At 42.5% G+C, this 25,053-nt stretch overlaps 1 protein-coding gene across 1 annotated transcript; it reads right to left on the bottom strand.

Moving 5' to 3' along the window:
- Positions 1-380: 380 nt before the first annotated feature.
- Positions 381-24,048, bottom strand: ghrb (growth hormone receptor b). The gene is made up of 9 exons (XM_080510574.1): positions 23,928-24,048; positions 15,850-15,925; positions 9,441-9,576; positions 5,180-5,358; positions 4,723-4,901; positions 4,475-4,619; positions 3,663-3,753; positions 3,389-3,458; positions 381-2,227 (listed from the first exon to the last, which is right to left on the bottom strand). Exons 2-9 carry the CDS (start codon positions 15,914-15,916, stop codon positions 1,445-1,447), a joined length of 1,650 nt encoding a protein of 549 aa, XP_080366700.1. The 5' UTR covers positions 15,917-15,925; positions 23,928-24,048; the 3' UTR covers positions 381-1,444.
- Positions 24,049-25,053: the final 1,005 nt, after the last annotated feature.

The raw sequence follows: 25,053 nt of genomic DNA, 5'->3' as shown, positions 1-25,053 counted from the left end.
CAGCAAATATATGTAACAGTACTTGTAAAACAAAATAAACACTGCTAATTTAATGCTGTAAAATAATGCAACAGGCCAGACTGCATGAGGCCAGCTTTACTTGGACACTTTGACGCATGACGTCATTACGCAGGAGTGCCGGCGGGAGCTCCAGCCTCCAATTTAAAACGTTTTAAACCTAAAAAGAGAAATTGACACCGTCACATTGGTCTATTATTATTGAACCAGGTTATTTTCATTTATCCTCCAATTTATCCAATTAAATACATATATTCAATAAGCTTGCTGCCTTGAAGAAAGCAAGTGTAATAAACAGACAAAACAAAAGTATGAATTAATTTTTATTTGTAAATACTTCAAAGTTAAAATGCAATAGCTGTACAGGTTTAACACTGATGACCTCTTAACCCAGAGCTTTAACTCTTTTCAAGCACAAATGTCCAAGAAATTAGTTCAAATGTGTTTTTCAATCAATGCACTTAAAACACAAACTGCATGTAAGACTACCAAGCCATGTTATTTTTTTCCTCTCGTTAGTTCAGAAATACATAGCTTCACAGTAAGACATCCCATATCATTCACAGGCTTTTTTTTTTTTTTAGATAAAGACTTAATGTTCTGAGTCAGATAGGGGCTTAAAGATTTATTGAGATCTCGATTGATAACAACAGTACTGTAATTGTGCCACATTGACTTTGAACCCCGAGATATATATTTGCTGGCTTTAAATGTTAATATTTTTCAAGGTATATTACAAATAGTCAGTGACCCTGCCCAGAATTAAGCGGTACAGAAAATGGATGGATGTATATTACATACAATGTTTTTTTCTCAAAAATATTCTGATATGTACAAAATGTACAAATATTTACAAAGTAATTTAAAGATACCTCACAATATGTTTAATCAATACTGTGGAAAGTGTCAGAAAACCACAAGAAATTAGGAAAACAAAGCAGTTTAAGCTTTTTTTTCCAACTTTTTTTTTTTTTAACATCAAATGAAATTAAAAACAAGCTGGAAAAGAACAGTAAACATTTAGCAGCTTAAAAGACACCTGTTATAGGTGATGGACACCCGGCCGGAGCTTAAAAACAAATAAAGCTTGGGCTTAAATTGTCAAACATATAAAAAAAAAAAAAAATTCAGCTTCATATGGTTATATGTTCACATGCAGTTTCTGGGAAATGTCACCCCTAGTGCCAAAAAAAAATAAATTGTGTAACAAGTAGTTCTGTTTTTTAAGCTACAACACTGAGACAGATTTCTCTTTGAATGATTCCCTTTCCAAAACGAGAGTAAAACATTCTAGTGTGCCCCCTGCCCACGGTAAAGGTGAGTGGAGGTAGAAGCCATGGCAGGAACCTCCCAAGACTCATCCCAGAAGACGGAGCTCCCTTTCACTGAACAGTTTGTCATTTTATTTGCACGCCACCTCGACAATTCACGGTGTGATGCTTCCGAGCAGCTCCGGCATCAGGTAGCCGTCGGGTGTCGGCATGGTCTTTGGCATCGTGAGATGTGGGGCTGGTGTCAAGTTGGGCGTGAGCAAGAGGCTGTTCTGTCTGTCGACACCCTCCACCACCGTGTAGGCCGGAGCGGGGGGCAGCGGGGACGCCGGGGTGGGATCTGATCCGCGGGTTTCCTGCTCCGATCCCATCTGGCGGGAATCCCTCAGATCACCCGTTGGAAACATTGGGGTGGCTTTGCTTGCGCTGAGCTCCGAGGTGTAGTCTTTTTGATCCGGGTTCACCACAACCAGCTGAAACTCTTTGTCTTTCTCCTTGTTTCGGACTTCCTCGGGCGACAGCAGCACCTTGCCGGACACCCTGACCTCACTCACCTGGGCGTACAACGCCTCCCTGCCCGGCGCGGGCGGCTCCTCGGTGGTCTGGACTGAGGGCTCGGACTCGGACGGGCAGGATGCCTCTTTGCCGAGCGTTGGGATGAGAGGGTGGAAAGGCGACGCGTCCGGGTCGCTGGGCAGGTCCGGCTCGCAGCAGCTGGCGCGACCCGAGTCGTCGTCTCTGAAGCCGAGCGAGAGCGGGGAGCAGTTGGAGGACAGCGAGCGGTCCACGAGACAGTCGGTGTCGAGGTCCGTGAGCCTGTCGTTGTGCTCCTCGATGTCCAGGTCGATGAACTCCACCCAGGGGTCGCTGTTATACAGCTCCGGCCTCAAGTCAGGGGGGGCGCCCAGGATCGACGTCAACTTCCTGAGCTTCCCTTTCTGTTAAGAGAGGAGAAAGAAGAAAAAGTGGCTTTGATTGTGGCTTAAAACCTGAGGTGTTATGTTGAGAGATGAGACAGTTTCGCAGACGGCCGAGCCTGAGATCATTTTCTTACGCTGTCAGAAACGTCATAACCGACGCTTCACTTCGTTGCACAATCTGACCACTCCATTAATCTTCAGACAGATAAAATGACACTGATGGTGCTTTTTCCACGAGGACCTACTCCGCCCGACTCCACTCAGTTCCGTTCATTCTCCATTACAGTAAAGTACCCCCATGGCGTGGTCGGAGTCATCAGAGCTTTTCCCCGTCGTGCACAAGTAATCATCCCCGATGGAAATCGTACCTCCTGATGCGGAGCGAACATTATTTTGGAAGAGTGGAGTTAAAACTCCGTGTTGGATATCAGCTCAAATGATCCACATTACAAAATGTGGATTGTTTGAATGTGATCGTGCTTTATTGTCAGGATGTGCTTCACTGTCAGGTGTTTTAGGTTATCTGGTGCCCCTGTTAACGGGTGACTTCCGCCACCAGCCGTTAGCAGCATCTGATGTCAAGATAAGACAAACAAATGGTACGATGCTTTGAGCTTTAATGGAAATGCGATTAAACGGCATTTGCCAGGACAGCTATGGATTTTGGTCGGGTTTTTAACATCTGCTGTGACAAAGGACGCTCGAGAAAGCTGGCCACCCTGTTAACAGGGAAACGGGTAAATCCAAACCACCAGTAGTGTGGTGGGTAGCCATCAGCTCGGAGAACTCGCGATACTCGTAGCCGGTCGCTGTGTCGAACTCCGGCTGGGGTTGATTTCTGTACGTCTATCTCTGTTTGTGAGCCTTCTTGTTGTCGAGGAGGTACTACTAAAGTACCTGGCACCAAGTACTAACACCCAATGGAAAAGCCTAAAAGGCAAGCCGAGTGGAATCGGGCTGTGTAGGGACGAGTGGAAAAGCGCTGTCAGATATAAGAAACAGCAAAAGTACCAAAACTAAAATCACTACTGAATACTGCACAGTATATAAATTCACATGAGCTCAGAGCAACAACGTTCACTGAAGCGATGCTGGCTTACAAATCACCGTAAATCTTCTTCATATCCTTGAGGTATTGTACTAGCCAGTGTTTCACGTATAATTGAACTCCATGAGTACCTTCAGTAGCTCAGGGTCAATTCCTCTAATCTTAGGTCCAGGAACGGGAGGCAAAAGAATGACCATCAACCTGGAAGAAAAACAGAAGGAGAATGCCGAGTTACATAAAGCACAAGGAGGAAATCTGAACATCAGGTCACAGTGTCACAATACAAAGAAATCTTTAAGGCTTTCGAATGTTTACCCTGTGTAATGAAAATGAGCTCAGACAGGTCCCTTATCAGCCCAGAGCACACAGCACAGATAAACATGATGCACATTGCGCAGTACTCACTTGTCTTGTTGGGACACGACAACCACCATCAGGACGGCCACTAAACAAAAGGCACCGAACACAAGCAGAGCCACCATTGGGAACCTGGGAGCTAGTGACAAGAATAAGAATAAACTCACATTAAACTCAATTCATTCAACATAAGACACCAACAGCAAGCGTTTCAATATCTCTCACACTTTAACCGCTGCAGCAAACAACGACAACATTCCACAGGTATTAACACACAGACCATCCAGGAGGAGCTGTTCGGTAATTCAAGGCAAGAATACTGAGGCAGCTGCGGCCCCATTCACACAACATTTTCAAGTGCGAACGCAAGACTTTTGTTGTGTTTTGATGGTCTGTTTACATGGCAACAGTGCCCGGAGCCACTCAAAACTTGGACATTTTTTTGAAAACTGTTTCAAGATGGAACTTTCACGCGAGTAGATGGACAATAACTAACAGCGTCTGCCTCCAGAGTGTCGTGACTCCCTGTCCATACTCTCCTGAGACTTGGTAGTTTTAGAGTTGAGAGTCACCCAGAACAGCAATCCAACTCGCCATTGTTAATGTTCATAGCTTGTTTCACTACAAACAACAGCACCCTCTAGTGGCCCCAATGTATGAAAACTCCATCATATTCGGCATTTCTGTCGGGCAAATGCGAAACTTCCGAGATGAAAACGCCAAAGCGATGCGATTTCACGTGATGCGTTGTCATGTAAATGAGGTCTAATTGTTTTAGCGACAGCTGAGCACTACTTCTAAAAGTATGGTAACTTCCTCCATAATTGCCATCAACTCTGGAGGAGTTGCTGTGAGCTTACCGTTGGACTGGATGTGGATGAACATGGAGTCACTGAACTCTCCAAAATGCTTCCCTGCCAACAACTTGCACCGCGCACGGACCTCATGGTTCACGTTGGTGGGAAGCCCAAACAGGGAGCGATATGTGCTCTTCACAAGGTCGGCCTGTGATATTGAGAAAGTTCAGACAGGTGTTTCCATTGAGACACAACTATCCTGATAAGATGTCTGCAATAAAAAAAACATTTTTTAAAAGGGAAGCACCCACCGTCTGCCACAGCTCAGAGCCGACGTCTCGGTACTGGACCTCGTACTGCAGTGTCATCCAGCCCATCTCCACGTCTGCAGACTCCGGCGGCTTCCAGCTCACCATCACATCGTAGTACAGCTCAGTGAGGCTCATGTTCAGGAGCGTCCAGTTCAGGTTGATCGGAGGATCTGGTTGTACTGAAGCGCAGGAAACCAATTTTGGTGTGAGTTTATTTACAGGAGCAGAGAGTGTCCAGTCCCCCCCCCCCCATTGTTGCTTCCGAGAATTCTGACCAAAACTGTTTGCTAAAATTCACCACCGACGTCATGTTGGAGCACGACAAGGATGAAAAGCTCAGTGTTGTCCAAGGCCACAGCGTTTCAAGTTTTTTTTTGTGGGATTTGTTTGACTGAAGTTTGTAAAAATTCCCAGTGTGAAGGAACAGTGACGTGGGGCTGTGAAGTAGTGAACTCACCGATGTTCGCTACGAGGAAGCGGTTCTCGTCGTACAGGGTCTCCAGATCCCCGGAGAGGAGCTGGACTCTGTAATAATTCCAGACGGTTGTGTGGTTCTCGTTGAAGAAGCACTCGTTTGGCCTCTCGGTGCTGTAGTGAGGACACTCGCTCCAGTTTGAGGGTGGAGGGGGGGGGGATCTGCAAGGAAGGGGACAGGAAACGGAATTGAAAATTCACTCTTTTGCATTTTTTGTTAAATGCGTCACAAAGTGTATCCAGAGACCTTAAGAGTATTTGACCAGGACAACATAGAATCAAGTGCAAAAAACAATACAAGATACGCTGGATCTCTTGGGAGAAAGACTACAAGTAAACTGATGAGTTTAGTTTAATTGATGCACAGAAAAGATCCGTTCACATCGATCTCCAGGTTAAGAGAACTTCTACAAATAAAATCCATAAAGATTCCATATAAAAAGAAGAAAGACAGCTCCCACTGATCACTTCCAATCAAACACTGAGGGAAACACAAGATGGTAATAATTAAAATATCATGGAAGAAAAATGGATTAGATGATTGAAGATTCTTTGAAGACAGTCAAGCGCAAAGTATCAGACTGGAAAATGAGAAACAACTGAATGCCGAAACATCCGTGTTGAATTTAGGCGATATCTAAAATCAAAAAAAAAAAAAAACTCCAAACAAACGAACAAAACTCGCAAATGGTGAAAACTACACTGCAGTAGTGGGACGGCACCAAGACTTATTCGATGCAATTCCCTTTCCACTTTTTGTCTGAGTTAATTGTTAGTATACCTGTGGTTTCTATGTTTGGTTAACATTTTATCACTCCGCTATGTGTTATTACTGTGGTTGGAGGGTGAGATGGGTGTGACGGTTGATGACACAACGCTGTGTGGTAGAATTTATTGGAATATTTGTTAAAGTTTGAGTTGTAAGTTGCAAGATAAAGTCGCAGGAATCCATTCATCCCACGCCTTGTTGGTGCTGCAGTGCTAATACAACTGCAAATGGTCAAAAGTCTACGATACAGCAGCTCCCACAGTCGTTGAGAAATACAGTGCAAATTAAAATTTTGGGGGAAATATAGCAAAACATCACACTAGTCAACTTTTTAAGCTGCGTAACCGGAAAGTTCTGATGAAAGTCACAAAGTGACGAGCGCCAACTGGCTCATCATCCCAGAAAATCACAGATTAGTTATGATTAATGTGGAAAATTGAGCTCATAAAAGAATAAAAAGCAACCATGAGGAGACAGAAAGGTTTTCTAAGCTGACGACCTTGACTTCCACATGATCCAGGTGGTAAAGCAGAAACATGAGGGGAGGGCTCCGACGCCCCCCAGAGTGGCAGCGCTGCGTCAGCAAATTCCAAGTGTATTAGTTGAAGACTCTCCAAGAGAATGTGGCCTAAAAACAGCTCAGATACTGTTCAAGCTTGACAAGCGAGAGGCCAGGGATTACCGAGAGCCAGAGGATCTACTGAGAAGAAACAGTATCATTGAATTCATCAGGAAGGTGCCCCCCCCCGGGAAGAGATTTCAAGGAACTCAGGTAATAGACCAGAGGAGAACGGGAACTGGATGTCTGGATACAGGTTGAAAAATGTACAATGAAAATATTACCCAAATGAAAGGGGGAAGTTTGCAGGAGCTGCAAGATGCACAATAAAGATGTAAGAGTATCAGGTAGCAAGTCCAAAATGGTCGTAATGTCCAGTCCACAAAGGGCTGTGACCCTCGAACCTCAGGCAGAGGCAGATTGTGAGCATCTTACATCATTAAACAACCTTTGAACTGAAATTGCATTGAAAAGAAAGTGGCTGGGGGGCGTGTCTGACCTATACTATACTATATCCAGCAGAGATGGAGCAGGGTGAGATGGGAAGGAAAATTACATTTCTATACAACAGCTCTATCAGCAGATAGAAGAAAATGGTTGACATTTAATAATCCTATTAACGGCTAGAAGAAAAAGGAAAAAAAAAAAAAAAGGTTGCCAGAAAGGACAGGAGAGGCTCACACTGTGAACAGGAGACAGGTCTTAAGTAACACCACATCATGAAAGTGTCCGCTGACGACGGGAAGTATTAGGATTGTCAACAAATTCTCATAAAGCGAAGAAGCAAAGCTCCAGTTAACATGGAGCAGATAATAAAACTCAAGTAGGTGTTCTTATTTCTTTGTTCCAAGATGTGAGAAGTGTTTCTACTGACCGGGCAAACAGAATTAGTAGCAAAAACACTTGTGATTTGGTTTGACATGGCTCAAATGTGGTTGTTCCACTAAGGCAGTACTCGTCTGTAGTAAGAGATTGAGGGTTGGACAACCAAGAAGAATCGACAGGGTCAAAGGAAGCTAAACACACTGATGTACATGGAAATGGAGAGCTGGAACAAAGAAGGACCGCAAATGCAAAAACTGATCAAATCTGTAGTCATTTCCTTCCTAAAAGACTCGAAAGATACGTGGAACGAGGGCTCAATCTACAGGTTAGTCGAGGTCAGACTAGTCTAGAACTGATGAGTCATCGTGACACCTGTCTGTCAATACATAATCGAATCTCACTAATGGATAACTGGAGGAAGTTGACTTGACACTTCAATCCCTGCACTGGCTGCCTGTGTGCCAAAGGATCCATTTCAAAACTTGACTTCTGGTCTATAAAGCTTTAAAAGGTCTCGGGCCTAAATACATCTCAGATGTACTTGTAGACTATCAAACCTCCAGACCTCTGAGGTCCTCAGGAAAAGGTTCACTCAGTGTTCCCAGAGTCAGAAACAAACAAGGTGAAGCAGTTTTGAGTTCCTACCTCCTCCCCTGTGGAACAAACTTCCTGAACACCTGAAGACACACTCACTTCTTTTAAAACATTCTTATTTACACAGGTGTTTGAATTAAAAAATATATATATATATTTTACTTATTTTATTGAACTTATTTTAGTAAATGTCTTACCTAATTTATGATACTTTTCTTCATTATTTGTTTTAATGCATTTCTCTCATTTCTTCTAAAGCTTTAATGTATTTCTTTAACTTCCTTAATTTCTTTGTAAAGCACTGTGAATTGCCTTGTGTTTCCATGGTGCTCTATAAATAAATGTGCCTTTGCCTTGCCTTGAAAACCTTCAAATCTTTTTCTTGAGATAATGACTCTACAAGACTTAATATCTAGTATGTTGTTCTTTTGTTATGGGCACCAAAACATTAGGAACAGATCATAATGCCAATCAAATGTCTTTGTTTCTCATCCGACAAAACCTAAAGCATCTTGTTTCCTCATACCTCATAATAGATATACAAGTCATGTTTCCTCATTCTAAAGAACATGCTATATAGTGTCTTAGTTCCTCATACAAAAAATTATCACGCAAAGCTCATCATACATCAGAATAAGATAAAAGGTTGTGGTTCCTCACAGCACAGAACAATCTAAATGCTTTTTTGTTCCACATACTAAGAAAGAACCTAAAGACTTTGGTTGCAGATATCACTCAAGGTTTTGGTTCCACATACTGATAAAGAAATCTTGGTTCCTGATACGGCAAGACTCCATAAGGTGTCTCCGTTAATCAGCAGCATATTTGTGGTGTTCAGCTGAGCCAAACTGATGGAGAAGTATGGGAAGAGGTTGTGTTTGTCTTCGCAAGAAACCGATGTGGTTTCGAGTGAGATGCACGTTACGCCAAGTGTGGGAGGAAAATCAGAACATTTTCTCCATTCGAGTGCTGAGAAATACACAAAACCATTATGGGCTCACTATTAAATAAGCCCACTGACTTCACTTTGCATCATGCTGTGAGAGTCTTGGAGCAGAAGCAGTATTAAAGTTAGAATAATCACCTAAACTCAACTTTGCCTGGTCACGGAGCCGGAGCACGGAGAGTCAGATAAGGTCTGAACATAGTGTACACATCGGACGTATAAAAAAAAAAAACAGCGACCCAGCGTGACCTTAACCAGATCTGCAGCTGAGCGATGATGTGTCTATTCAAAAAGTGTTTGTGCAGCTTGCTTACCAACGCTGCAAGCATGTGGACACGGCCTCAGGCGCATGCTTTGCTTTGAGATCATGTTGTGCAAAACATGTCAGTCAGAACATGGATGCCCAACAACTTCTTTCTTTGTGCGCAGTTGATCGCTGCATGTACAAACAAGTTCCTCGCTGAGACTACGACTTTACTTCCATGACTTATCCTCCTGGCAGAGACGAGATGTCTATCTGCTCGCTTGATGACAAAAGTATGTGCTCTCACTTTATGTTACTGAAGAACAGACGGAGATCTCCCGGCTTGGAGACGTTCTGGAAAGTGCCGACATTCCAACTGCAGCGGAAAGTCTCCATGTTGGCTGAGACACAACTGGCGAGGTGAGGGCCCCTCTGGGAGAGAGCTGGGAAAACAAGAGAGGGAACAATCACAAACTTAAACACGTAATTATGCGTTGTGCTCCGATGATCTGTCCCTCCCTCATTCTTTTTCGAGATTTATGGCCACGGCTGTAACCTAAACTACAAGGGGGGGGAGCCAAGCAGCCTCGAGCCGGCCTGCAGTTTTTTCCTGGAAGTCGTTTTATGGCTCTTCCACAGAAAGGCAGCCGGGGGAGTTCACTGCCTCCGCTGTCGTGGAATAAGCCGTGTTTGCTTTTGGCTGTACTCAGAAGAGCACTTCTTTTTCAGCACTTCTGCTGCTGATCTGGAAGAACGTCTGAGTTTTATTGAAAACCTCTAACCCGCTACTTGGTTGTTTTAGCAATGAAACCTCACACAATGAACCAGAGAAAAATGCGTTATAAACCTTAGCGATGGATGTCTGCACTGTGTGGACAGTCGATCAAGTTGGATTGATCAAGTTGTTGTTATTGTCCCGTTATTGCTAGGCTCACGGTGCACATAGGCAGTAGCAGCATTTCAGCCAGCTGCTGTTTTCAGAAAGCTGCGTTTTCCACCGTTTTCATGGAAACGGAGTCAGAGCATTTTTGAAAAAGTTCCAACTTAGGAGCCTTTTTTTTTTTATAAAGGTTGCACTCTCAGTGTCTCCAGGCACAGCAATTGTTTTCAATGGAAAACATTGTCGTGTACACAGGACTTCCATTTGCCTTCAAGGCCCCTCGGCGAGTTTAGAAAGGTTCCATCCCGAGTTGATGACTGACTTTTGATTTGTTATTCTCCAAACATTTTGTGTGAGGAAACTTATTTCTATTGAAACATGATTTAAAAAAGGGATCACCACTGATTGTCAGGCTTTAAATTAAATCTAAATTAACACTGGTCGCTCGTGTGAATGTTGACTGTGTGCAGCTTTATAAAAGTATGTGAAAAATGTTGGTAGTTTTCTCGCCAGACCGCTCTGACAGGTTCGTTTTTTTCTGAGTGTACACTCCCCTCACGACAGAGATTTAAAAAAAAACATATAGAGGCAGAAAACTAAAGCAGTTGAAAAAGGTTAAGAAATGTAGTTTCTCCAACCATTTTAAAGATCGATTTTACAAACTATTTAAGATCCTCGGCTACGTTGGCAGACTTGAATACAGTGCAAATTGATGGTCAGAATATTTAATCAAAGATACAAGATTCCTCATGTTAAAGAAGCTTTTGCTTGATGCTTAAAAGGAGGCATTCTGAGGGACAGAATTGGAAATTGTTTTCATAAATTGACTTGAAGAGTCTGAGGGGCGTCATGACCATCCAAAGACCAAAACCCTAGTCAAAATCCTCCTTTTATTTATTTATTTAACTGGAATCAGTAATAACAATTATCTCCTATTTTGGGACTCTGGGACTAAAACCCCAGGTATCCAGACAAAAAGAGAACACGTAAATACCACAAACTCTCCAATTATAATATTTTTCATAGTCGAAAACACGGATTGATTTCTTTCAGACACATTGGACAAGTCAACGGCTTTGATAATGAGAAGTATTTAGTATTATAGAAGTATTATTTATTCAGCACCACAGCTTATTTCCATTTCAATTTCTTGAGAAAGACACAGGTTTTAATGGAAAACCTCTCAGTTGTGTTCAGTGATTATGACAACAAAGCAGGACTGCTGGGAAAAGCCCCAGTTGGTGACATACTCCCAAAAGAAAAACATTTGACACACCCCCCCCCATTGTTTAAAACAGGAACTCCAAACCTTTTAAAGATAAACAGCATTGACTGAGGTGCCTGGAGGACAGCAGCAGTCAGCTGACAACACCAAACACTTGAGAGAGGATCAACACTCTCTGGGAAGAGTGAGGACTGATGAATACCTCGGGCTCGCTTCGGGGGGACGGCAGCGAGGGGTTAAAAATAACCTGTTTACGCACTCTCCCCCTGCTCCTCGCAGAACTGTGCTTAGTCAGGATTAGGAGAAAAATCAATTTGACACTGGGCTATGCCGGGCATTTTTTTTGTGGCTGGCGGAGTGATAAAGAGGAGACGTGTGGGGCGTTTTGCTGTACTTGGTGCAGGGAGAACACTCCAGATTCACTACACTGGTTTATTATGCTTCTGCCCTTGGATTGGTTAACAACTGGGTGTTGTTGTTTTTTTTTTACATTTGAAAGAGGCATGCCTCTTAATTTTTCATTGAGAAACAAGGTTGCTTTATGACACTCCAGTACTCCAGTAGATTAAGCGGCAAAAGGAGGGAAAATTCATACTTGTCCTTAGAAAGACGTATTCGTTTTGATCCAAGCTGGTGATCTAAAGATGATCTGGGGTCTGTGATCCCCTTGGGAAAGTGTTACATTTTGTACAGTGGGAGGTGGGAATCTGTCCTAGAAAGAGGAGGTTTCAGTTTGAAAGACCTCGGACATATTCATAAACAATTGACTTTTTTTGGCAATGGGGGCGATCGAAAGTACAAAAGATTGTTGGATATGTAATAATTAACATCAGGTAATACGAGGACAAAAAAAAAAAAGAGAAGACATGGGGTCTGCATGTTCTCATCCACTTCAGTAATGTTGTTAATGTGGAAAAGCCATTAGCGAACCACCTTTCACTCCCTTCAAGAGCCAAACAGGCTTTCAGCTTGTTACTGTAATGACAGATTTACTGTACATGGTAACAAGCCAGCGGGCTTCTATTGTTTACAACCACAGAGGCACGTGCACATTACTATGGGACAGTATACTTTAAATAAAACAACAAACACTGCATCAGCATTAAATCAAGCTCCTGTTTAATGAAATGGAACAAAAATAACCACATCTGTATTTAAGACCAGATGTTTTTTCACCTTTTTCACATCCCGCATACTTTTTTTCCCCCTGCGTTTTGCCATTGTTGTCTTTGGTCACAAGACCATGACAACGGCCGTCCTTGAACCGCTCTCACAGTGAGACGTAGGACCACCGACGTAGGTCCAAAACCAAAGATATCGCCATGATTGTTATCTTTTATCTGGGACGGCCAAATGTCGCACGGTGTGCAGCGGGCATCGGACTTTTGACCGTTTCAAGAAAATTATTAGCTTATTTTGGATTTATTGACAGACAATTGTCACAAAAAAAACTGTGACATACATAGCACGGAAACACGAAATGGTTTTAATGAATCAAAATTATTTAAAAAAAAAAAAGAGAGATTTAAAAAAAAAAAAAAAAAGCTCAATAGAGAAAAGTACCCAGCCTCGTGGGTTTAGAGTGACTGAACTGCTGCGCAAACCGACGAGCTCCAGATTTCCGCCCGTGCTGCAGTGTTTGCTCAGCAGCCACCGAGCAGAGTTCACTCCGGGTGTAAGCAAACAGAGGGTCCGAGTCACAGGACACACTTTCCAAAGGTGCCAACATAAATTTGCCATGCATCTCTCTCCACTGCGTTTGACCCCCGGGGTCGTCGACGTGTTTACAGCGTCTACAGGGGGCTCCTCACCGCCGGCCATTTCAGACCACGTCCTCGGTCCGGCGGCTTTCACAGACACCTCCTCGTCCTTTCATCCGTGATTCCACAGGAAATAACAGATGCCTTCATTTCATAACTCGCCTGCTTTTGTTTACACAACCCCTGGATGATAATTAGTGTGTGTTTTTCCTATTACAGTCTCTATTACCATGAGAACAGCGAGGTGGTGGGAAGTCTTCATTGATGTCCTTCCTGTGAGCCCACAGGCCAAGCGGTTATTTACAGTCACGTGTTCAAACATCACTCTGTGTACTCTCAGGGGGTTGGGGGGGGGATGCCGTATGCTCTCCATTTAGAAAAGCTATTTCCTTCCTTGGCTGAGGACCACAATGTTCTCATCACCGATTACCGTTCAGGGCCTTCGACAAACCTTAATGGGCAAAACATGGGGCTTGTAGATGCTCCAGAGTGCCCAGTGATGGAATAAACTCTTCAATTAAGACATTCAATTGCATTAACAACCAATGTTCTGATTCTTAAGCTGCGCGAACGCTGAAGCTCAGGTAGAGGAAGAAAAAAAAACTATTGTTGACCCCCCCAGAGACTATCGAATCACATTTGAAGCCGTGATGCTACAGAGGGTTGTTTTTTTTTCCCCTGACCTTTGAGTCGACCTCCAGGAGCAAATAGAGCAACTGAAACAGAAGCTCTGCTCTACTTTAGGAAAACGTTGGCTGATTCCATAATCGTAGATGTAAATCAACATGTTGCGACATACAAAATCGTAAAAAGGACTGACAGGACCGAAATTAAGTGCATTAAGCATTCATGCGCTGCAAATCGCAGAAAAGAAAAGTTCGATTAATTGACAGACTCACAAATTGATCGAAACATTTAATCAGTCGTCATTAAAGCAATGAATTCATCCCTGCTGGCCACAGAGCAGAAACAACAACAAAAAAGAGAAAAGCCCAGCCACAGCTGGTGTCAACTCGGAGCAGGAAAGAGCACCGTTATTTGGAAACTGGAGCGCAACACAATTGTGGCTACCCCAGTGAGACACTGGTATTAAAAAGAAGGAAATCACCTGGGAGCCACCCGCCACACACCGTGTGGAGCTTTTCTTCCCCCAAATGGATTTGGCTCCCACACTTTATAATAGTGGCCAAAAGGTTGAATTCAGTCCGACTCCTGGTTGACGGATCCATTCTCAAGAACCAATTAGAGCAGCAGCGTTCAAAGCTCCCAGGGAACCACACTTAACATCAACTAAAAAAGAAAATCATTCATTCATTTCAGCCATCACTGATGGTCAATCAGCAGTGAAAACAGCTCAAACTGTTTGAATAAATGTTTACACTTCAACATCACCACGGCCCCATTGATACATTTTTCTGCAAAATCGAAAACTTCTGTTGTGTTTTGGGGTTAAACAACAACACTGCTCAGAGCAACCAATGTCTGCGTACTCGCTATTGTCAGTGTTTATAGCATATTCTGCTTTTGTGTATTTGTGTGCGTGTGGCTTCGTTACAAAAAAAACAAACAACAGTACCCACTAGTGGCTCTGCGTACCAACTACATCGTTTGTAAAATATTTCAGTGTAAACACAAAGTTTTTCTGAAACAAAAACTACGCGATTTTTGTTTGAAACATTATCATGGAAATGGAGGATAGCAGTGAATTATAGAGCATCTGTCCCCAACATACAGATGTGAACCAAGCTGAATTTCATAATCGCCCCCCAAGTGAAATCTAAAAGATTTTAACGTTTTGAACAACACGATGATCTTTTTTTTGACGTTGCCGCATCTGCTGATCTCGTTTATGTAAATGTCCTTCTGAATCAATAAAGTGTTTGTTGTCCTGCCGGACAGATTGGACCCTGGGACCAGTCGGTTTTGGCCCACACGTCTTGTTTAGGACAACCCTGATCTGTTTGTTTTTGTTCGGATCTCGTTTCCCCCCCCCAGTGGGGAAACAACTTCTCACCGCTGTGACACCACACTCACAGAAACCACTCAACAGAATTTGAGAAGAGGGTTTCAGAAATCTGACGGTAATTAAAAGCTGGCAGACTCTCCAGTAAGTCTTCAGAAAGGACGAAGAAAAGCCAACGCGCCTCAGCGGCTCGCCGCTGGCTCTCGCTTGTGTTTGTGCCACTGTGGGAAAACGCTTCTGTCAAAACACGGCGGCCTTGTTCAGTCTCGCATACAAACATGAAACAAAACCAGAAAGAGAGCGGGCAGCGGGAGGACGTGTCCGCGCACACCTCCGCTAACTCACTAGCTGTGGGGGGGTTACATAACTGGACAAAAGCACCGGATGTCCTGTAAATGGTCAATTCAAAGCCAGCTCATGTCTGTGGATGAAATGAAACCAGTGTTTGCAAACATGCAGCCTTTGTAGGAGCTTTTGCATTGGCGGGAGAGGCGAGCCGCTGCACAGCTTCCCATTGTGGAGCGGCGTCGGAGTGTTCAGTCCCCTCCAGAATTCCTGGGAAGCCACTTCACTGGAACTCCGCTGGCCGCGGCTTCAAGTGTTGTGCAACACATTTTATGCACATTTGAAAAGCTGGAGCGGCGTGGTGAGAATAAATTACTCGCATGGAAAATGTATAGCCGACTCCTCTCAGATAATTTCCCCCCCCTCCCCCCCCCATCTGCTGCTTCAATTAATTTATTTTAAAGTGAACAATTGGGGGAAAATATGCAAATCTGATAATAACACCAAATATTAATGCATGTTAAGAAAAAGCGACAATATCCAGATTCTACTTTTGCAATTCAAATGAAGCAAAGAGGACGATGGCTTGTGTTGAAACCCTACCTTCAGAGGCCGGCTCCACAGTGAGGAGGTGCAGGAGGAAGAGGAGCACGCCGAAGGCAGCAGCCATGGTGTCGAGCTGTGGAGGAAACGTGGCTGATGTTAGTTTCTCCCCGTCGTCCACACAGTCCACGCAGGCCCAGCCCACCACAGGGACGCTCCCACCACAGCTTTTTTCTAGAGACCAGGAGGAGCGCGCCGCCGCCTGGGAACCATTTGTGTGAAAGATTGGTAGAAAGCCCACCTCAAACGGACGAGATCAGTACATTAAATACAAGTTTTGGTGAAATCCAAAAGTTTTACAGCAAATGAGTATCATAAGAAAGTTTCATACACCTTTACTAAACCTGAACAAGGTTACATTTATAGTGTAAACTAAGTGCAATTTCAATTTTATGACAGTTTTAGTGTTGTGCAAAGTCCACTACTCTCTTTAAAGCCCCCAAATCCATGATCCAGAATTTACTTTTCTTTAAAATTGCACTTAATATAAAAGTGTATAAAGTCGTCCTGCCGGCCGGACTGGGTCGTCTCATGGGTCAGTTTTTGGACTCCAGGCTGTACATTTGACACCTCATTGGAAAGTGCTTATAAAAACATGTTGAAACTGTTTTTTTCATAATCCTATTACAGATATCGTGACAGTTTTTGTACCAGATCAACCTTTGCACACATCTGCCACTATATGTACTGGTGCAATATACTGTATAAAATCGCAAAAGACTCATTTAACTGCATTCAGTTACTTTTTTTTTTTTATGCTTCACATATTGAAAATGACACGGGATCTTTTATGAGTATCAGTAGCGGTACCTCCAACTGCCTGGGTGCGTTACTCTTCAGGAGTCCAGAACCATTTCAGCTCCAATCATTTCTTTTTAAGCCAAAACAGCTGTTTCTGGCTGTTGAAGCCCTTTTTTTTGTTGTTTTTTTATTAACATGACCTCAATCTTGATTTTGTATTTAGATATAGTTGATTGCAACAGCTGAAGCAGATCAACAAAGTGTTTAACTGTCACGTCCACACAAATACACGCCCACATAGTTTAACGCACTTTAGACCACGCAGTGTTTGACTCTTGGACACACTCAAATACCCACCTGCTCCACATTTTCCAACAAAATAAGACAATCACACTTTTCCATTTGCTTTGCCACGGTATAAGAACTTAACACATCGATTACACACTAAAACCTTTCACGCCCATTCATTGCAGTACAATAACTTACATATATATATATAAAGTACGCATGGGGCTTTGAATACACATGAACAGCAGCATCAAAAGAAACAACTTCACATGCGACAGTCAGTCACTTCTTTACATTTAATATCCCTTTCGTCAAGCTCTTTTCACATCTTGCCGACATACTAGATTTAAAGTCTTCCCATGACTTCCACTGCTTCAAGAATGCTGCTTCTTTTAAAGGTTTAATACTGAAAAGAATCCACATTACAATTATCCTGTTTTTAATAGATACTGAGAAGCAAAAGTCATATTTTAACTAAAATTATGAGGAGTTAAACTTGCAAAGTGCAACTTTTTTGCAACATGTTGAGGTTTTCTTGAAAAAAAACAAAAAAAACCATTTCATAATATGTGCATGCACGACAAAATTTAACAGTTAAATAAAAAAAAAAAAAGTGTTGCATCAGAGTACAACATGCGCAGCAGACAGTGGGGAACGGCAGGTTGAAATCAGTTTGTGAACATGTTTTATTCATTATTCTCTTTCTTGGTATTCACGTCGTCAATCTTTCCTGGAGAGGCGTGTTTGGCGACGGTAAACAAATCCCCGCCGCCAACAGTCGCGGGCACGAGCCAGCTGTTGTGAAATCGCCGCGGGGTTCTGGAGCTCGTTCTCCTCTAATAGTCCATTTAAAACTATTTAAAAACTCAAGCCTTTTTTTGACTGATTCCACATAAGCCGCAGTAGCTCGGGATTCTTTCGTTTCATTTTGATCCTGATCATCATGGTTTGTGTACTTAAATGGAAAAAAACAACAACTTTTGTATAGTTTGGTAATTTCTGTTTTTAATACTTTTCATTCCTCCACCTGTCAGAATTCCCATCCTGCGTTAGTGAAGTGTGTGATGGCGGCGGCCTTCGGCTCATTTGAGTTATGGTTTTGGGGTCTCATCTTTCTCTCGACAGTCTTCGGGGGTCAGATCAGGCCAGTTAGACCGGCCAATCACATCTCAGCATTACAGCAGGTAGCGAGGCAGTTGTGAACGGTTTCAGTGAAGGGGAGAGCAGGACAGTTATGCTCAGAAAATGAAATTATGCAAAGTGCTTGAAAAATCTCCTGTTGGATATCTGCGCCTATTCTAGACTTGGAGAAGTGGATCACTCAGATCCTCACCGACTCTGGACTTCAACACTCCTCCTCCGCATTCAGACTCGGGAGTTCCATCAAATTCTACTGACCGTCATGTCTCCCGGGGCTCAGGTAGGATCGTGCTCGTGCTGCGCCAGTACGGAAAGGTTTTAATGCAGCGAAATGGAGATTCAGTCTCATTTCATTCATGAGCAATTGACTGGTGATGCTCTTTCTCGTTGTTCTTAAATAGTGAAAACAAACACTGCTGTGCTTCTTGGTTCAACAATCACCAGGCTGCTTATTGCACTTTTTTCCTTGAAGTCTTTGTCCTCCCACTCAACGCACCATAAATCTGGGTGAACAGCAGCTCCCAGGTCAGCGGTTTTCCACATGATTGCCGAAGCGTGATCCCGACCGTGAGACTCTGGGATTTATATTGCAGAAATGCAGATTTACTACAATTTCATGGCCCAGAAACATTTTAGTTTGCAGGAAACACGTTTTGAATAGACACATATTTAATACTGTAAAATAGCATGGCTTCTTCAGGTATGGAGGGAAAAACACACCCCAGGAACAGAAGTTGGAAGTTTTCTTGGCATTTATTTGTCGAGTGATGGGAGGAACGGCGACGAGTGGATCCATAGGGACAGTCAATACAGGGATCCTGTCACTAGCAGATATTGAATGACTGACATTGTGGATATAAGCAGCTGAACAGGATGGCTGACCTCACTCTTCTGTGCCAATATGAGGAGGCACGACTCTCAAGGAGGATGTAGAGCTGCAAACGTCTCTGCATTAAGAAGAACCAGTCGAGTCGGTTCAGGCAACTGATAATAACGAGGCGGCCCACTGGAGAGGTTATACATCTCTTGGTAGACCCGAGCATGGTCTGGTCTCCTCAAGGATGGGACGAGTGTGGATCAGATTGCTCCTGCAACGTCATGTGGACAAGGAGTGATAGATGGTGGACAGGTGAGGAAAATAGTTGGCAGCAGCCGAGGCTGTGGTACTGCTACACCTCCACAATGAAAACAACCAGTTGAGGTGGCACCATGTCGTGGCTTCCTCGACTGGATGAGGTCAGTTCAGGTTCCACTCTTGGTCCAGATTGTTTCGGTAGCCTCCGTGATGGAAAGAGTGGGGTTCGGTGATGTCTGAGTATCTGACAGGAAGCTCCAAACGTGGGCTCAATGTAAAAGTCTACCAAAAAAAAAAAAAAAACCTTGAAAGTACCCGTTTCAGCTCCCACACTGATAACGTACAAGTGGTTTATGTGGCGTTTATCAGGACATTATATGCTTCACCAGACTGCAAACTGTCTTTTTTTTTCTTTTTTTTTTTAAACTCAAGCAATTCTCAGAAATCAAAAGGACAATCTACAAAATTGAAATGTTTTGTAACTTTTATCAAATCATCTCAAATAGTCAAAAAATAAATCAATCAACTTATCTCTGGGGTCCTTATTGACACTTGATGTACAGGTTTTTGGTGGAGATTGTTTCGGTAGCCTCCGTGATGGAAAGAGTGGGAATCGGTGATGTCCGAGTATCTGCGGTCTCCACAATGCCCCCACAACCACATGTGGACTGAGGAAAGACCTTTATCTCCCCCTGAGGGCAAATAATTCACTTGTCGATGATCCTCTAATCAAATTGCAGGAGTTGATATTAATCCATCCAGTAATGTAGAAGTCTTCAACCAAGGCCGAGATCAAAATATCTTTCACATTTTAACAAAAAAGAAAGAGAAATTATTATGGTATATTATTAACCAGTGTTTATGTAATTACTAAGAAGCTGTTTATTGATTGGATGCCAAAATCTATGCGTCAGACAGAGAACAAATCGATATCTCTTTCAATGACTGATGTTTTTATCCTTTTAAAAATCAATGAATTCTGCCCATACATGCTGTGGCTGTACGTGCACTTCCAACCAGATGTAATCCAACATAGAATAAAGATCAAAGTGTCATTTTCGTATTCGGTGCATTTCTTTTCACTCATTCAAGCCTCTTCACACTTGCTGACGCCGACTCGTGCTCTTAACCTTCGATGTATATTCAGTCCTATAATTGATTCCAGCATTAATTCACAGCTTCTTGTTCCCATGAAGGCTAAAGCAGACGCTCTACATGCAGGGAGGCTTCCTCTTGTTCCTGGCTTCAAACAAACCTCGTGTACAGCAGCGCAGACTCTCTTATACGTCTATTCTATGGAATACATTTCAACTCGGCACTGAATTATTGCTAGATGTTGTGGAAAATTAAAGGGTAGGCACACATATTATGATTATATTTGCTGATGTCTTCGATAATCATGAATATGAAAATGTGTTCAAAATTTAATTATTCTAATTCATGTCTTACATGGAGTTTTTATATATATATATGTGTGTGTGTGTGTGTGTGTGTGTGTGTGTGTGTGTGTGTGTGTGTGTGTGTGTGTGTGTGTGTGTGTGTGTGTGTGTGTGTGTGTGTAAATAAAGAGCTCACAAATTAGGATTGACTGAATACACCAGAAATAGTGATAGACTCAAAAAACCAGTGACTCAGTCCATCTCCTTTTAATTTGAATTGCAGGGCCAAAAGAACTAAAACTGTCTCAGAATTATTTCGAAGTGCCTTATTGATTTTGTAAATGAGGTGATCTCTGCTGACTATAGAAGCAGAATTCACTGCAGACAGTCCATCACAGAGTCCACACATAAACACAAACACACTCTGCCACTATAAAGAATTGTCATTAGCTTCAAATTCATGTTTTTGAAAAACCCACGTACACACGGGGAGCACGTGCAAACTCCACAAACACTCCTGTAGAAAAAGGATCGTTGCTGCTTCGATCAAACTTAACGTTGGGCAACCTTTCTTCATTGTGAGGTTCTTGTAAACACACAGATGAAGCAGCTTAATCATGATGATAAATGCAGTCCAATCTTAAGAACGTATAACTGTAAAGTATTTTTATGACTAATCCCAATCTATATTTTATGATAGTGTTGTTGTACCACCAAGTGATTTACATCTGGACACCGTACACGTTGAATCAAAGGGTTGATTGTAAATACATGACTTGAAATGGAAAGAAACCACAGAGGACTGATATATGTAGTTATATTTAGACCGATCCAACAGTTAAGAAAATAACAAATCACAGCTGATAAGCTCAGGAATGACACTGAGAATAACACACGCCAACACGGCACACAGTTGTACAGAGCGTGCTTCAGCAGACAGCTTCGTGTTCGTCCGCTGAAGTATAGAAACCACAGGTGTTCAGTGTTTTTGAGTCGAGGTCGACATGTTTTTGTATCAGGATGTGTCACTTTGTGAAAACAGGAAGCTCCAAACGTGGGCTCAAGGTAAAAGTCTACCAAAAATTTAAAAAAAACCTTGAAAGTACCCGTTTCAGCTCCCACACTGAAAACTTACAAGCGGTTTATGTGGCGTTTATCAGGACATTATCTGGTCCTGTTATATAATGCAAACTGTCTTTTTTTTTTATATAACTTAAGCAATTCTCAGAAATCAAAAGGACAATTTACAAAATTGAAATGTTTTGTAACTTTTATCAAATCATCTCAAATAGTCTAAATAAATAAATCAACTTATCTCTGCGGTGTTTATTGACCCCCTGAGTTTACACACTTGATATATAGGTTTGCTGCTGAGATGTTATGATGACATAATGTGTGAGACCGAACATAGAAACTTTATTTTATGTCATGACTGCTGAATTAGGGCGTGAAAAGAGAAAACTAGAATTACCAAGCTTATTTCTGATTAAGAAGATGATTTTTTTCTTTGATAGGCTTCATCTGTGTCAAATAAATAATATTAAACCAATATATACAGTATATATTGAGAAAATAGCAGCAACAAGCATTTTACTGTATATTTTGACAGCATGTTTATTTATGCTGCAAGTAACCTGCTTTAAAGTCCTGATATGTAACCTCTATCTTAAGAAGCGGTGTAAAACATTATCACAGTCTGCTAATATTATCTTAATATACAAGAAAAACTACGGCAACGCATCTCTTTAAAGACCCAGTGAAACAATGCCTTAGTGATAACTCATTATTAAATGTTTTCCTAAGTATTTCCTGTAAAGTGCTTCAACCAAAAGGGGCGTGTTCCACATTTGATTGACGTCTGCAGCCGCCAGTCCTGCTCAGTGTCTTAATCGAATTTCCTTTATTTCTTTGTAAAGCACTGTGAATGACCTCGTTTCTGAATGGTGCAACGGCAATAAATATTCTATCGGTTGCAGGGTGAGTCTTTAAAAATGTGACATTATGAAAAGGAGAGCGTTATTAAACCCTCCAAGTGAAGTTGTTTCCATCTCACGTGGCACAAAAAGAGCTCAAACAACGTTTAGCCTTGAGACGCAACATAAAAAAACTGCTGGTCCTGCAATGTTTGTACCTTCAGTTCGAAAACGCAACAGTAACAACAACCTGGCACAGTTATCTGTTTAGTCGAATGGGATCATCACCCCCCCCTAAAAACTAATCAATAATCAACCAATGCATGTTTCTGGACTTACAGGGGGGGAAAGCCACCCCTACGCCCCAACTGAAGGTACCACCACAGTAAAAAAAAAAAAAAAAAAAAGAACCTTGAGGCCAATGCAAATGACATCTATTCAAAGGGCACTGGCATGATGTAAACAACTTAAAATTGGTAAAATCCCAAATAATCGGTTTGCTAAAATGACTAAAACAACGACACAAATGTTGGCAAGTACAGAAACCTTTGCATCGGGAATACAATTCAAAGCATTTGTTATTATTGGCTCATATTTGAGGCAAACAAAGTCAATCAGATCCGACCAGTCCCCCATACAATATTAACCATCTGGGCCGACTTCACTCATTTTGCACTTTTCCCACCGATTCCAGCCGTCCCCAGAGGAGGAGGCGATGGAGGCTCCAACCCTGGGGCTGAAAGACAAGCCGTTCTACCGAAGGAGCTGCAGCTGCCCCATAAATCACATTTATATTTTATGTATGGTACGGTATGTTATGGCCGCTCCCCATCCGATAGTCATATAAAGCAACTTTACTCATCCGCATACCAGGTGGCGCACATCTGGCGAAAAGTTTCATTGCATTTGTATTGTATTGTATGTTCTTACAGCAAAAAGAAAACTTCAAAAATAAAAGACTTTTGGTGGGTTAAACCAAGACTGTGAGACATTTGGGATTCGAACTGGGGTTTCCTTGGTGTGAGGTGAGCGTGCAAACCACGACACACTTATTATTGTTCCTTGTTGGATAGATTGTATTAGTCTACTCATGTTAAACACTGTCAGTTCACTGCCTTGGAGAAAATCTCAGCAAACAAACTGTCTCAAAAAAAGAAGAAGCAACTATTGGGTTTTTCTTTTCATTGAAAATGGCAAATAAATAACTAAATAAATAAATAAATAAGTAAGGCACGTTGGTTTCAGTTGTTTTCTTTAAAAGGTCGGGGAAGTATTTCCACAATCCGAGGACTTTCCCAGTTTGTTTGTTCAGTCGAGTCTTCAACTGGTTTCCCTGCTTCTTTATCTCGGACTTGAGCACGAAGAGGAATGTCAACAAGATCAAGGAGGGGAAAACAAACAAATAAACAAACAAAACTTACACAATCACACACGCGCACGCGCACGAGCCGCCAGTGGAGCGGGAGACCCACGTTGTGAGTTTTACGAGAGATTTACGAGAGAACATCGAGAGCAGACGGGAGGTGAGAGGAGGGAACTCACCGGGTCGAGGTCCGCTCCTGTCCCGGGGATCGCGACGCTTCTCCCGGGTAGAGAAACAATAATAATAATAAAAACAACACGCGAAACTCAATGTGAAATACCAAAGTCCAGAGGATATCCCGACAGGAGACGGGCTCAGACGCCGCTGGTGGAGTGAGAGGTTGAAGAAACGCTGTCGAAGAAGCCTCCTCCTCCTCCTCCTCCTCCTCCTCCTCCCTCCGAGCCTTCCCTCCCCGAGGACCGGCTCTCCGCTCGCGCTGCTCCCACACAGCTGCTCTCAATGTCGGGCAACGCGAGGACGACCGGGCGCCCCCTGCTGGGACTTTACCAGGACTGCAGGAAAAAAAAACTGGAGGAGTCCTGGAGCAGCCTGGAACAGTAGAATATATAATAGAAGACAACACAGAATAAATAGAAAAGTAAGTTGAATATTAAAAGACAGGGAACGAGTAAATAAGTCATATTAAATATTAAAATATAGAGGCTTGTAGTTCAGTAAGTCTTCAGTGAAGCACTATATAAGTGAAATCCATTTACAATATTGAATGTGAATGCTGATTGACAGATATTGACTGAAAAATATCTCGTTGGATACGCACTTTTGTTGAATCTTGCTCGTTCAAGACACACATGGACCTCCAGGTGAAGCCGTCATTTCAGGACGCTATAAAACAATGATAGCTGCGCTGTAATGATGTTTGTGATGATGAGAAAAAGGAAAAAGTGTAGCGTAGAGCTGACAAGGCAAATTCAGCAATGCAACGGGACCAGTTTAAACCCCTATGACGCAAAGACTTGTCACTGTCTCAGTGAATAGACTGGAGCAGGCCGGATATTTACCACTTTGCAGGTTTCAAGGTATTTCAGTCATATCACCTCCTTTAACCTGCTGCCTTCTGGTCTTATCTGCAACACCAGTTAAATCATTTCCTTAAGTGTCTCATAGTACTGGCCTGGAAAAGCCTCATCTCGATTAAATACACAGTTTTCTAATATTTTAGTCCCTCGACAGCCTTCCACATAGGCCTTCTAATCGTGTTTGTATGCCACTTTGTTAAACTCAAGTTCACTCTTTTATCACGCAAGTAATCCTATTTGGCAACTTCCATTTTTCTGTAAGCACATG

Source organism: Blennius ocellaris (assembly GCF_963422515.1).
Source record: "Blennius ocellaris genome assembly, chromosome: 15".
Taxonomy (NCBI): Eukaryota; Metazoa; Chordata; class Actinopteri; order Blenniiformes; family Blenniidae; genus Blennius; species Blennius ocellaris.
This window is presented reverse-complemented; position numbering and strand designations above follow the sequence as displayed.